The sequence below is a fragment of the Chiloscyllium plagiosum genome, unplaced genomic scaffold (genome assembly GCF_037043375.1).
Source record: "Chiloscyllium plagiosum isolate Xiang-an unplaced genomic scaffold, Cpla_swu_hap1 HiC_scaffold_11, whole genome shotgun sequence".
NCBI classification, from domain to species: domain Eukaryota; kingdom Metazoa; phylum Chordata; class Chondrichthyes; order Orectolobiformes; family Hemiscylliidae; genus Chiloscyllium; species Chiloscyllium plagiosum.
In genome coordinates, this window is record NW_028270149.1 from 68809414 (window position 1) to 68823394 (window position 13981).

Here is a 13981-nt window from a genome sequence, read left to right on the forward strand (position 1 = left end):
AATGGACTATGCACAGTTTGCATTATTGTAGATTGTTCCTTTTTACTTACATTATTCCATGGCAAGAGCACTATGTGAGTATCCTGCCTGATAGTTTGACCTATCTGACATTGCAAATTGAAAGAGTTTACAATTTGAATGTTTTACTCTACCTGGAGCTGTTTCATTCCATTGTGTACTTGTACCATGAAAACAGCATTGAGATCAATCTGATCATCTTTGCCTCTATTGTATTCTGTTGTGCAGTTTTCACTGAATGTGTTCAGAGCTGCTGAGAGATCATCATGTGTTCATGTTTATGCCTGTTCACATCAGGAGCTTCATTAAAGAAAAATGCCAATGGAAACCAGTGCAGACAAATCAAGAGTGAGGACAGAAAGATGGTGCAAGAGAAAGAACACAGTCTGCGCTAATGAAAGGCAGATCCGTGCAGGACAGTTACGAACCACTAAGTGAGTAGCTATTGTCTGTAACACAAAGCAGAAAGGTTAGATCATGTCTCGTAATTACATTTGCAACAGTGATCTGCACAATCCAGATAGCATTCTGCGTAAACTCAATGTGGTAGCACTCATTTCAAAGAAACCACATTCCTGGCTTAATAATAAATTGTCTAGGAAACTAGTGTCTCTGTTAACCGGATTCATGATAGTTAAACACTACTTCCGAGACGGGGAATGAAGAGCCTAAATACTTTATTCTTGGGTCAGAAGTGCACAAAAGATAGTCAAGATTAAATGTTTTTCAACTTGTTGCTGGCATAAAGGGTTAAAAGCCCACAAATCAACATAGAAGTCGGTGAAACAATGCTGACAGTCCATCATTTGAAACATTATAATAATTTAATAAAGCTGCTTTATATTATCATAAAATATACAGAAATGTGGTTCTTATTTTACAATGAACCATTCACTGTGAAAATGTACATAACATATATGCATATACAGCATTATCTTATCATTTCACACAATGTTTGACAGATAATCTGGTAAAACAGTCCGTGCTGTAAGCTCCCATTGAGCTTTTTTTTGGCAAATGACCAGTGTGTGTGGTGTTATCAGATGCTTCTGAATGGCAACTCTGTGAACTTAGATGAAAGATTGTTATCTTTCTCTGTGCTTCAACTATAGCAGCACATCTGTCTGCTTCTGATGATAGCTGACTGTGGTTCCATTCTATAATTAAGTTTTTGTTTCGTGAGAGCAATTTTAACATGTTAAATCTCTGACAATAGCTTATTTACTGAAATAGTCTGTTTTGCCAATCATAAAACAATTATCACTAACAGATGTTAATTTGTGAAGTGCCACCAAGACAACTGGGAAGTTGGGGGGAGTGGGGATGGTATTAGCGAATGATACAAGTGTAACCCTCTGAGAACTGGGCTTCCTTTTATACTTTTGCAAAGCACTGACAAACTTTTGTTCCCACATCTATAACACTGAATTTAATTTGGAGGAATATAGCTATGTTCATACAGGTGAGTTACAATAACTTCACAAACACAAGAACATTTCTTCATGGACAATATTCTCTGGAAAAGCAGAATAATCTAATACTATATTTGTTTTCTTAAAAAATTGCCCCGAACCCACCACCATCACTAATGCAACATATAGTTACCGTAGTCCTCAAAGGGTTAACCAGGAAAACTGTTCTCACTTCATTCATTCTTGCACTTCAGCCCTCTCCATCTACATTATGCCTGCCAGAATCTTAAATATAAAATAGTATATTCCAATAAAAAGATGTTGGCCATCTTTTAAAATGATAGAGACAGCCCAATTCATCAAATCTTTAATAAATTACATGTCTTTATTCAAAAGACCTTCAGATTGAAACAAGCAAAGGAAAAGAGTTGCATGTTGTGAATTAGTTAGCACTACTACAGAATGGACTACTGAATGGATGGAAATAGTGAGAAACCTGGCAGAAAAACTACAGAGATAAAGATCAACAGACATTGGGTCTGGTGTATATTGCACTTATAAAAAACAAACTACTCAAAACAATGTAGGAATTATATTAATTAGAGTTTTGCAAGCAATAGGCAAGCTGTAGTAGTTTCCCAAAACTTAACTGCTCCTTCCTTAGTTTCCATGATCATTCTTTTGCATTTGGTCAACACGATATATCATTCAGAAAACCATCAGGTCAGGTAGACCTCCCACAGCTACTCCTCCCTCTTAACTCGCTCTCTGATGCTCGGTGATTTCTTTGTTGCCAGGTTTCTGTGTTGCTCCATTTTGCCTGGGTTATGAGCCACCTTCACTCCTTTCTGATTGATACTAAATGTTGCTTTTTGAAGGTTGAGTACTGCAGTCAGTGGCAGGTTGAGTTGGACATGCTCTCAAAGGCAAAAATGGCTCTGCAGTTCACTCCTCTACAAAGCATTGTGTGAAGAATTGCAATTGATTGACCTTATGATGGTTGCTGGGAATCCAAGTGACCTGCCTCTAAACTGATAAACCTTCTTGTACACACTGGAAATAGGTTTTTGATTGTTCATCTCTGTTGGGAGTTTGGGACTAAAAACACGGAGGCAGCCAGTGGGACTCTCTTATGCTGCTCTAGTCTCTGTGGTTTATTTGCTGTTGTATCCTTGCTGCAGGTTTTTGAGCTCTTTCAAAGATTTACAGCTGATCGCAAACATGGGGATCAGTCTTGCAGAACATCTTATTAAACACATTAGCAATGAATGGCCACCCTGAATGTACTCAAATTTACAAATATTAACACTATGACAGTTGAGACTTCAACAGCAGACAGTGTCAAAGGAACAAATCCTTAGAAAACTTGGGACTTGTTCTGGAGATTTAACAATGATCAAAATTTGTAACAACAGGCACAAATTGCGGGATGGCAGCTGCTAGTCCCTTTAGATTTTTTTATTTACAATTTCCCTTTTTGTAACTCCTCCCCTTATCCACACCACCCAAAATATCATGACCTGTCAACTATACACTTCAGAACATACATTAATGATCTACTCATCACTGGATATTACAAAGTCATACAGCTTGAAGGCACAACTTATACCAGTTGTGATCATAAGGCCTACTTTTTAATTATATAACTTACTGATCCTTCCTTAATTAATCCCAAATATCAACAGGCCAATGTGACAAAAAGCTTGTCCTGTAAAAGTCATCTTAGGTTGTTATTTCAGTGAACGAGTGAACACTTATAAAACAGTAGACCTAGCAGATTGCGACTTGGACAAATGTTTCAAAAATAAACCAATTATTGCAAATTTTTGTTTGTAATTTCAGATTTACAATCATCGACAAGCTGAAGCAAAGTTTTCAAAGCGGTGTGTGATAGAACTAGTGGTAGTCAGCCTTGTGTGGGACTGTGCCTCATTCGCTGGGTGCGAATGAAACGATAATTCAGAAAATAGGAAATTCATGACAAAAATGAAACAAAAAAGATTGAAAAAGAAGACTCATATCCTCTGAAAGGGTATTCTGTACATGCTTTGGCCATAAAATACCATGCAAGCTTAACCGAAGGGAATTTTTTTTGATAAAAAGATATTGCCATTGTTGGATGATTTTAAATTTTTAATAAATACTTAAGAGTTTTAAAGCATTTAAATAGTACATGGATCATTTCCATGGTGATCAAATCCACTTCAATAATTATTCCAATAGATAACGTTTTATTTTCCTGCTTTAAATTTCTAAATTAAGTTCAGCCCTGCAAATGGTAGGATGTCACGTACTTCAAGACACAAAGAAGCTCAGCAACGTGCCACACCAACAGAATATATCAGACTCCTTCACTGGAATGGGTACCATTTTGCCTCTGTACCTATGCTAACAATCAATGTTTTTACATTTATTACCACATCAATATAAAATTCTTATTTATAAAGTAAGACTGCTGATATTTCTCAGCATATCCCTTGTATCGTGAGCGTAATTATGGCTAACAGTGTCAGGGGCTATTTATAGAACATGGGCACCTGATCACACGGAACACAATTCACCATTCAAGTGTGGTGCGGTCACTTCCACATGTTTCACATCTCATACTGCAAGCTAGAGGGGTATCCCTCTATTGAGAAAGAATAGCGTTCTGTTACAGAACATTTAGTCTCAGACCTTTGAGTTACACGTCAGGATTAAGAAGGGGTGGTAGGGGTGATATTGGGTATTTGAGTCAGTTCTACTGTACTTTTACAAGTTGCACAATGACTGTCACCCACTTTATACAGGAAGACTATGAACAAGAATCCACTCAACAAAAACAGTATGATGCCACTAGTACACCTCAAGCTATAATATTTTTGTGGAATGTACACTTATGATGGCTTGCCTTACAAAACTGGAATAAGCAATGTAGTTGGAGAACTTTGAATTCTGATTTTACTTTCTGGATTTTTGAAAATGAACATGAGGTTGACCAGTCCTCTCAAAGCAGCTCCTGAAGGTGCAAACCACATCTACCACAGTTACAATGTGAAGCTTGCTATGACTTATACTGGCCTGCACAGAATGCTCTCCAATGCATCAGAAACAATTGCATTTGGATGAATGTAGTTTGATCTAATCTGATCCAATTTGGATTAATTTGACTTTGGAATTGCATGGGAGCTCAAATGCTAAGCATTTCCCTACTCTGTCTATGCCAATGAAAAAAAAATCATAAAAGGTAATGAAAAATTACACTTAGATTTTAAAAAAGCTTTAAATAGAGCCATACTTGAAACCGAAGGAAGGCAAAAAATAAACTGTCAAGGTGTTAATATTTATCTGCATTATGGGTGGTGCCCAGTGATCACAGCACAATGTCCTGTATTCGTTTAATGCCTGGTGAGTCCTTTTCCCTGCAATCATGCAGGAGGTGGTTGATCTCTTGGACATGCTCTGAGTCTGCTTCCCTGGATCCTGGCTCTGACAGATGTGAGGAGGTCTGATTGACAGGTCGGTCGAGATCACATGTTATTGGGCAGTGCATCACAGAGTACGTGACCGCAGGCCTGTTAGACAAGGGGCTGCCCAAATGCACAGGTGTGCTAGCAGGACTTGAAATGTCAATACCATTACTTGTTTCCTGGCTGCTGGAGACTGAACCATTCACTTTGGGGCTACAGATGGGTAGATCAAATGTCCTCTTTCCTTTCAAATCTGTTTTATCATTCTCAGCAATGCGATCCCTGGGGTCTTTGCCAAAAGTTGCAAAAGTTCTCTTTGAATTGCCATTTTCATAGGGTTCAGAGTCCACACTGGTGGTTTCTATCGACAGCGCAATAACGTTTTTTCCATGGTCAGGTGATTTGGCACGGCTTGCTACTGCCACCCGAGGCATCCAACATCTGTCCGAGTGACCTAAAATCCGGCATTCTTCTATGCAGGTAAAATGTTCGTTCTGATCTGGGGAGGTAGCAAGATAATGAAACAACATTATTACTTTGAAAATCACAGGTTATTTTATCTTTATGTTCAAAGACCTGGTTAAAAAATAGAATTAATTAATACTCTACACTACTCTTCCCTACTTAATGTTGTTTCCTAAGACAGTGACACAGAAATTTGCAGGTCTGCTGTGTCAGTGATTGTGAATGTGAGAACTGATGAGTATCATGGTGCAAGCCCTATCACTGTCCCACCAAGGATCCTGATTATTTTGCTTCTTCATTGTCTTAAAATGCTCATTAAGTTGCTTTCATTGAAATTTGAGAGAGCAATTGACTCTTGGAATCAATGTGTTGCCAGTTGTGTACAAGTACTTGTGCCATTATACTGATTAATTAGGACACTTATTTGCAGAGTTGTGGAGTTAAATGTACATGCAGTAGATAAGTGGTGGACAAACCAGATGATTCCTGCTACAATGGACATGTCGGCCCTTTATATTGGAGTAATGTTGACAACACACTACCAGCAGGCAGCTGCTCAGCAGTGTTGGCTAGAGATCACAGATTTCAGACAAAGCCACTCACAACTGGATCAATTCACCCAAGAGAATGACTTCAAGACCACCCCCCACTGATGCCAATTAATGAACTCATTCTGGCATCCACCATAGCCTTCAGTACATTTATTCCCCAAACTACCCTGGATTTGGCTCACAAGTCAACTAATTATATAAGCAAAGAGAATTTAAAATCTTTCTCGGGCTAGAACTTAAATTCTCCTCATGTTTAATTTTACAATAATTGTGTTTCACAAAGAATGAAGTTCATCAGCAAGTTGGGGCCACCCACTTTGCATAATTGCAGTATACATATTTTCATTATATATTAACATATATTTTATATATACATCTATCTTATGTAAACGAATTCATGACCCGTGATGTGTACCATCTATAAGGTTCAACACTATGTTCTTGGTACAATTACAGCAATATGTAAACAACTTTGCACTCATCCATGCATTAATCTACTATCTCCTGCCCTTAAGCAGTTCAGTGTCAATACAAATTTGTCAATTATAAAACTTTTCTTTACTTCTGGAATAGGTTTTGTTGCACAAAAAAACATTAAAAACTTTTATCAGACCAACATTCCATTAAGGTAAAAATGATCCTTTTCCCGCAGGAGCAAATTGTTAAAGAATTTAGGGGAGAGCTGGCTTTAATACTTCCTGTGATCTTTTATTAAGTCTGCCTCCCCTGTGGCCAGATGAATTGGTTGACTGCATGGAACTGTTTTCAGTTTGGAATGGGCCCCAGAGATTCACTGAGGTGGGAATACTGATTGACATGGCATTTCTGTCATGAATATTCAATAACAATGAATACCATTAAGATAATTCAGTGCTTGTTGCATCTCCTGGCATGGTATGTCAAGGAAACAAGGTAGAATAGCTGCTTTGTTTGGGGTTGAGGGACAAAATACTCAATATTAACTTATAGTACAGCTCCCTGTGTACTGTGTACACATTACTGAAATAAAGTTCTGATCTTGCATACTCATGTGGGCAATAGCAGATTGGAGCACGGAATACATGCCATTTTATCATCATGTTGAAATTAAACGACATGTATCATGCATTTGAATTAACAGCATGTGTTCTACCCAGGCAAGAATATCTACTAGGGAATTGAAATTACACCCATAGTGTAAACAACGAAACATGAGCCAGCTATCAACTATTCAAACTTAACCTTTAAATGTGCTGAAAGAAAAACAAAATACGAAAGGGTTTTTTTGGAGTCAAACAGGCTTGGTATTAAGCTGAACAGTCGTGTAATTATTTACTAAAATATGGTGGACAGGCGAATCATGGTGGATAAATTTTTAGGTGTTTGGGAAGATGATATTTTGCATTTCCACCACTGAAACCCACTTCATGGGGAGGCAACACCCAGCCCATTGTGCTGTTCTTTAAGGTTATTGAGCAGAAAAATAAAATGCAAGTTTTTAGCCTTTTCATTCAGGCCACACAAATTACACATTCTTGTAAACAGAGTCTTGGCACTCTGTAAAAACATTTTTGCTTTTCCATAACAAATACTAATCCCATCACAAACTGGAGTTTCATCACTTCAAAAATCGGTAAATAAAATATGATGTTGACTCATTAGGAAGTGCTAGGTGAAGACAATTTTTATTGTGTTAGAATAATCCTGTAACTATCAGTTAGGCAAAGGCCATGTCTAACTTAAAAAAAAATTACACTGGAATGTAAGTATTTTTGATGAAAAAAGGTGCAATACAGCCCTGAAAACAGGTGAAAGTTTCAGCACACATTTCTCCTGATCCCCTTGACAGTAAATCCAGGCAGAATAATTGGCTGAATGATGCAAATATTTTACTTATTTAGCAGCTGTCAAGAATATTCACGGAACTACTGCTCCTGGATATTATATTAATATGCAAAAATAGTCACCCTTGGTTACCATTCAATACTTTAAAATCCCTTAGAAAGATCTCAGAGATGTATTATATTTGAGAAATTACAAATACACTTGCCTAAAGCCAAAATATTTCACAACTGTACTGCTACGAAATGATAATAAGGCATAAATTGTTTTTCATAAAGGCTCAAAATATTTGTTGCTAATTCAACAACTCTGTGACTATGAGCATAAATGGTGTCCTTTGCTTAATAGGACCCTGAATTTTATTTAAATTATGAGCTTCTTTACAATTTGGTTTGACCATTTGGAACAAGTGCTACATGGGAGGCTGAGTTGAGAATGGGGAAGAATGTGGTTAGAATTCTCTGGATTGCTCCTTCTTAGATAAATTGCCACTTACTGTTCTTGTTTTGGCCTCAAAATGAATGAATACTGTAGTGGGACTTACATGACCGTTACCTTTCAATAAGCCCTTTAAAGGGCAGGCAGCAGCTCTTATTGGCTACTGCTACTACATTCCAACCCCAGCGACATTCCTAAAACCTCATGAAGTAAGTAAGGGGAGTGACATTAAAATATATGCATGGTCTAATATATATATATATCATGGGGTGGCACAGTGGCACATTGGTTAGCACTGTGCCTCACAGTGCCAGGGACCCGGGTTCAATTCGGGCAACTGTCTGTATGGAGTATGCACATTCTCCCAGTGTCTGCGTGGGTTTCCTCTGGGTGCTCCGGTTTCCTCCCACAGTCCAAAAATGTGCAGGTTAGGTGAATTGGCCATGCTAAATTACCCGTAGTGTTAGGTAAAGGGGTAAATGTAGGGGAATGGGTCTGGGTGGGTTGCTCTTCGGAGGATCGGTGTGGACTTGTTGGGCCGAAGGCCTACTCCCACTCTGTAAGTAATCTAATCTAATCTACTTTAATCCCAGCTCTTTTCAAGGTAGAGACAACACACGAATAAAAGCTGCCCTCGGATACTCAGAATGGTGAGGATATTATGGCAGATAACAATAAGGTATGCTAAACTTGTTTTAGATGTAAAGCTATGTAGAAAGCCAATCACCAAACAGATGTAACTACCATTTGGTATGGAAAAATTTGATGACCTCGCCCACCTATTTACTTGTCGTAAGCACATCTGCTTGTGGCAGCATTGGTATGAATGGCAACCATACAGTCCCTGAGGAGACAAACTTTTGTAATCATATAGTGTGCAATACTACTGTGTTAAGTAGGCTAGATTCAGTGATATGAACTGTTTTGAACTAAAATCTGCACCCTCATGTCTGGCAAATTCCTCATACCATCAATATCAATAAGCCTGGGGATAACCCTGGTTTGATGAGAGTGTAGCAGCGTGCCTGAGCAGCACCAGGCATATTGAATAACAAGATGCTGATTTGGTGAAGTGACAACATAGGCATATAACAGTAGAAGCAGCATGCTAGATTATTTTTTTTTAGATTACATTACAGTGTGGAAACAGGCCCTTCGGCCCAACAAGTCCACACCGACCCGCCGAAGCGCAACCCACCCATACTCCTATATTTACCCCTTACCAAACACTATGGGCAATTTAGCATGGCCAATTCACCTGACCTGCACATCTTTGGACTGTGGGAGGAAACCGGAGCACCCGGAGGAAACCCACGCAGACACGGGGAGAACGTGCAAACTCCACACAGTTAGTCGCCTGAGGCGGGAAATGAACCCGGGTCTCCGGCGCTGTGAGGCAGCAGTGCTAACCACCGTGCCACCGTGCTATAAGCAGGATCTGGATTATCTCACAACCAATGATTTATATTTAAGCCTTGCCGTATCCAGTCATGCATTGGCAATGAAAAATAAAGATAACCAAAAGAGAATGCTCCACAAGTATCCCCATCCTCAACAATGAAAGAGCCCAGCTAAAGACAAGGCTAAAGAATTTGGAACCAAAATCAGGGGTGTGGAGGTGATAATCTATCTCAATCTCCCCATGAGGTTCCTATTGCCAGTTTTCAACTAATTTGATTCAATCCACATAATATCAAGAAGGGGTTGGGAGCACTGGATATCACAAAGGTTTTGCATCTTGAGAACACTGTAGGTGAAGTATCTAAGATTTGAGCTTCAGAACTGGCTATGTTGTTAGCAAAGCTGTTCAAGTACAGCTATTACATTGGCACATAGCCAGCAACATTGAAAACTATTCAGGTTTGTCCTGCCCAGAAAAAGCCGAGCAAATTGAAACTATCCTATCATCTACTCTTCCTCATCAGTGAAATTATGAAAGATGCCACTGAAAGTGTTATCAACTGACATTTACTCATCAATAACTTATGTAACACTTCATTCCAGATCTCATTGTAGATATAGTCCTAACTTTTTTTTATTCACTCACAAAATGTGGGCATCCCGGGCTGGTCCAGTATTTATTGCCCAACCATAATCCCCAGGGTATCCTTGCAAGTTTTCATCAAGCAAGTGTCCCATGTCTAACTATTTTTTAGTGCTTTATTTGGCCTCTAAATAAAGAAATATTGTAGTGGGACTTCTATGAACATGATCTTTTTATATGTCATTTAAAGGTCAGGCAACAGCTCTTGCTAGCTACTGCTACCCACCATTCCAACTCCTGTGACATTCCCGAAATCTAATGATTTAAGTACAAGAAGTGCTACTTTCCTTTCAGCGTAACATTAGAAGTAGCAATATTCATTAATTAATATGTAACATTCAGTATTTCAAAAACTGAAGTAGTTAATGTCCACAGACAGAAAGACCTGGGAAATGCTCAAGCTGGGGCTGAAAGTGGCAAGTAACTTTCACATCATACTAAGTACTAGACAGTGACAACTCCAACAGGAGAAAATCTATTCATCCTCTTGACATTCAATGCTATTACAAATCCCATAGCAACAATACTCTGGGAGTTACTGGTGAGCAGGAGTACTGTGGCTAAAAGAGAAGATCAAGACTGGTTTTGCAGTGAATAATTCATTATCTGCCCCCCACAACCTCCTACATATACAAGACCTATGTCAGGTCTGTGTTGGAATACTCCCTACTTGCCCAGGTGAGAGCAGCTCCAACAACACTGAAGAAGGTCAACATCATCTTAAACAAAGTGATCAGCTTGTTTGGCACTCCAGCCACTATTTTAAGCATTCGGTCTCGCTACAATCAGTATGTATGACGGAAGCATGTACCATCTACACCAGCAACTCACTGAGACTCCTTTGACAGTGCTTTCCAAATTCACATCTTCTCCCAGCTAGAAGTACAATGGCAGCAGACACAATGGAATGGCACTATCCGCAAATTCCCTTCTAAGACACATACAATCCTGCCTTGAAAATATATCATCATCCCTCCATCTTCACTGGCTCAAATTCCTGGAACTTCTTTCTTAACAGAGCTGCAAGTGTACCTACACATCATGGACTGCAATGATTCAATAAATTGCTTCGACCACCTTCTCAATGTCTGTAAGGGATGCACAATTACTGCTAGCCTGTTCAACTGCATTCAAATCCCAGCATGATTAAAAAAGAAACAACAGTATCCTTTTTCAAACATTCCTATTTTACATAGCAACCACATTGTCTAGTAGTTCCAGCATTTTGGACAATGTACTAGATATCCTACCAATACCCAAAAGCTCAATTTACAAAAAGGTAAACCCACAGCAGGATGCTAAGTAGACCTCTATTTGCCCACATGAGCCTTATCTGCACCTACAGCAATGAAAAAGTGCCCTGATGATGCCATCATTGTGGTTTTCCCTTTGGAGCAATCTAACAGGAAGAGAAGCCAGGCCAGAAGAAGCCCAGAAATATTTGTGAATTCTTGTGTTTAATCCTAATATGCTGATCCCACTTTGCCACTGTTTCTCACTAGGTTGGGTGGGACACTAGTAGAACCACAGTAGAAGAAGCTCACGAGTTAGGAGTTTCTAGGTTTCTCACCACTGAGACCTGCAATATGTACCTAACCACATAACTCTTGAATAAAATCAAAGCATCCTTTTCATTCTCGATGGATAACCAATTTAAATATTTAGAAGAGAAATTTGCACTAATAACCCAATAATGAACACAAAGATGAATGCAGGTAGGAAAATAAATGCATTGGCAAATATGCTAATAAATGAAATTTTTATCTATAAAGAGTAATTTAGTGTTTGGCGATTAGCATATGGAAACTGAAAACCATTCATCCAAACGACTGTGTTGTTAAACTGATCAGCATTAATGTAAAGGTGTGAATTTTGATTAGACTTTTTTTTTCCAAATAATACTTCAGTTCAAGTGCTTAGATACTGAAAACCCCAGTTAAAATATTTTATTGAACAATGTTCATTTGAAATATCCAAGAAGTTGTAACACAATTAACAGAATAATTGATTTAATAATTACATCTCATTACAAGTAACCCAGTACCAGAGGTAGATTACTTCATTTGGGCAAAAACACATTCATTTACTAAGCATTGCCGTGACACAATCTATCAAATTATCATGTTTTCTTTTACCAGAGTGAGGTAATTAACCATAGTCCACAAGGGGCAATAAGCATTTCGCTTTGTGAAAGAGACCGACAGTTTCATGCATGACTTGAAAACGACAAGCATGGATAAGGCAAGTTGTCAGCCCCCATGTACTACCACAGCTGGTAAAGGGATTGAATCTTCACCCCTAATGTGACTCTTATCCATACTCTAGCCATCTCACCAACTGAGTTTTAACCATAAAAACATTATTTGCTGCCGACTGTTCCAACATGGTAGTTGCAAACAAACGCTTGACTGTAAAGTGTAAGATACAGGTATTGTGCCAATTTATGATTTCTGTGACAGCTTTCCAGAGAGCTGCTAAATGGAGTTCTTTCTTTCAGATTGTGACAAGATCTAGGTGTTAACTTGAAATACCAGTCTACCAGTTGGTTACATGGTGGCACCTGTAGAACCTGTAGCTGTAATGTTGGAAGTGGATGTTGGGGACGTAAGAGGATTATATGAATATAAAAGAGATGTTTTTTGAATTTATTCCTGTACTCATTCAGTATTGGAATGCTAGACAGCTTTTACAATATTTAATTTTCTGACAATATCATGATGTTAATTATGATTTGAGAATGTATCATGAATAACCTCATTAAAAAATAAAGTCATCTCTTGTTGTATTTTGGAGTAATTCTTCCATTGATCTTCCAAGGTCCAATCTTTTTAAAAATACATTCTATTCTGGAGGCTAATAACCTTTCCGAACAGAGATCTGAATTATAGATACATTTCTTCCCAGGCAGGTACTTTTTGTCTGTGCTGCACTGCAGAGTCATCATCATCAATGTCAATTCTGCATTGCTATTAGATGCTATTAGTAGATGCCAGAAAAATTAGTGAAAATAATACTGTGGTACACAGCTTATGAGTAAGTGGAGATATGGCATCTATCAAAAGCAGCAAGGTCACTTAACTATCTCTGGATTTCAAAGCTGTCCACCAACGGGGATGTCCTCACGTCATTACAGGGAGTCTTTGATTTCTAGACATCTGACTTAAGAGCACTTGTACTTATGAACGCAATCCCATACAGGAGTGTAATTTTAAAGATCTGACATATGAGTGCTCTTAGTTACGAACAGCTGTTTTACATTGTCCTGCATTACTCCTTGACTTATGTACAAACTGATTTGTGAATGAACTCAAGAACAGAACCCGTTCGCAACCAGGGAAACTGGCTGTACAGAGAGACTAAGGGGAGTTGTTAGGAGATTGTTCTATATAAGGCAGTTCAAGCATGGACTGCTTTACCACAAAGTGATGGCAGCAGAGACCATTTCAACCTTTAAGGGAAGTGTTGAATACATTTTTCAAGCACAGAAATATTCACTGCTCTGGGGAAGAAAGCACGGAAAAGGGATTCAGTTTTGAATTGTTTAAAGTAAGAGATTTTGATGAGTTGAATGGCCTTCTTCGTTATTGTAAATGCCAGATTGATTATGTTGTGGACCGGTTAATTGCGTGATTGGTCAACAACTCCAAAAAAGTTGTATCAATGAGGCTATCAATAGAGACAATGAACTGGGTCTTGTTCTTTGTCTGACAATTTCTACACAGGTACAGCATCTCCAATCTTCCACCCTGCCAGATTTTGGGATCAACTCCTTTACACAGAATG

At 38.5% G+C, this 13981-nt stretch overlaps 1 protein-coding gene across 1 annotated transcript in view; it reads right to left on the reverse strand.

Annotated features, from left to right (window-relative positions):
• Window positions 1–677: 677 nt before the first annotated feature.
• Window positions 678–13981, reverse strand: part of pcdh19 (protocadherin 19) — a 114258-nt gene continuing 100954 nt past the window's right edge. Inside the window, exon 4 of the mRNA XM_043704492.2 lies at window positions 678–5378. Coding sequence (XP_043560427.1) covers window positions 4783–5378 — 596 coding nt within the window. The 3' untranslated portion in view covers window positions 678–4782. The remainder of the gene's footprint in view (window positions 5379–13981) is intronic.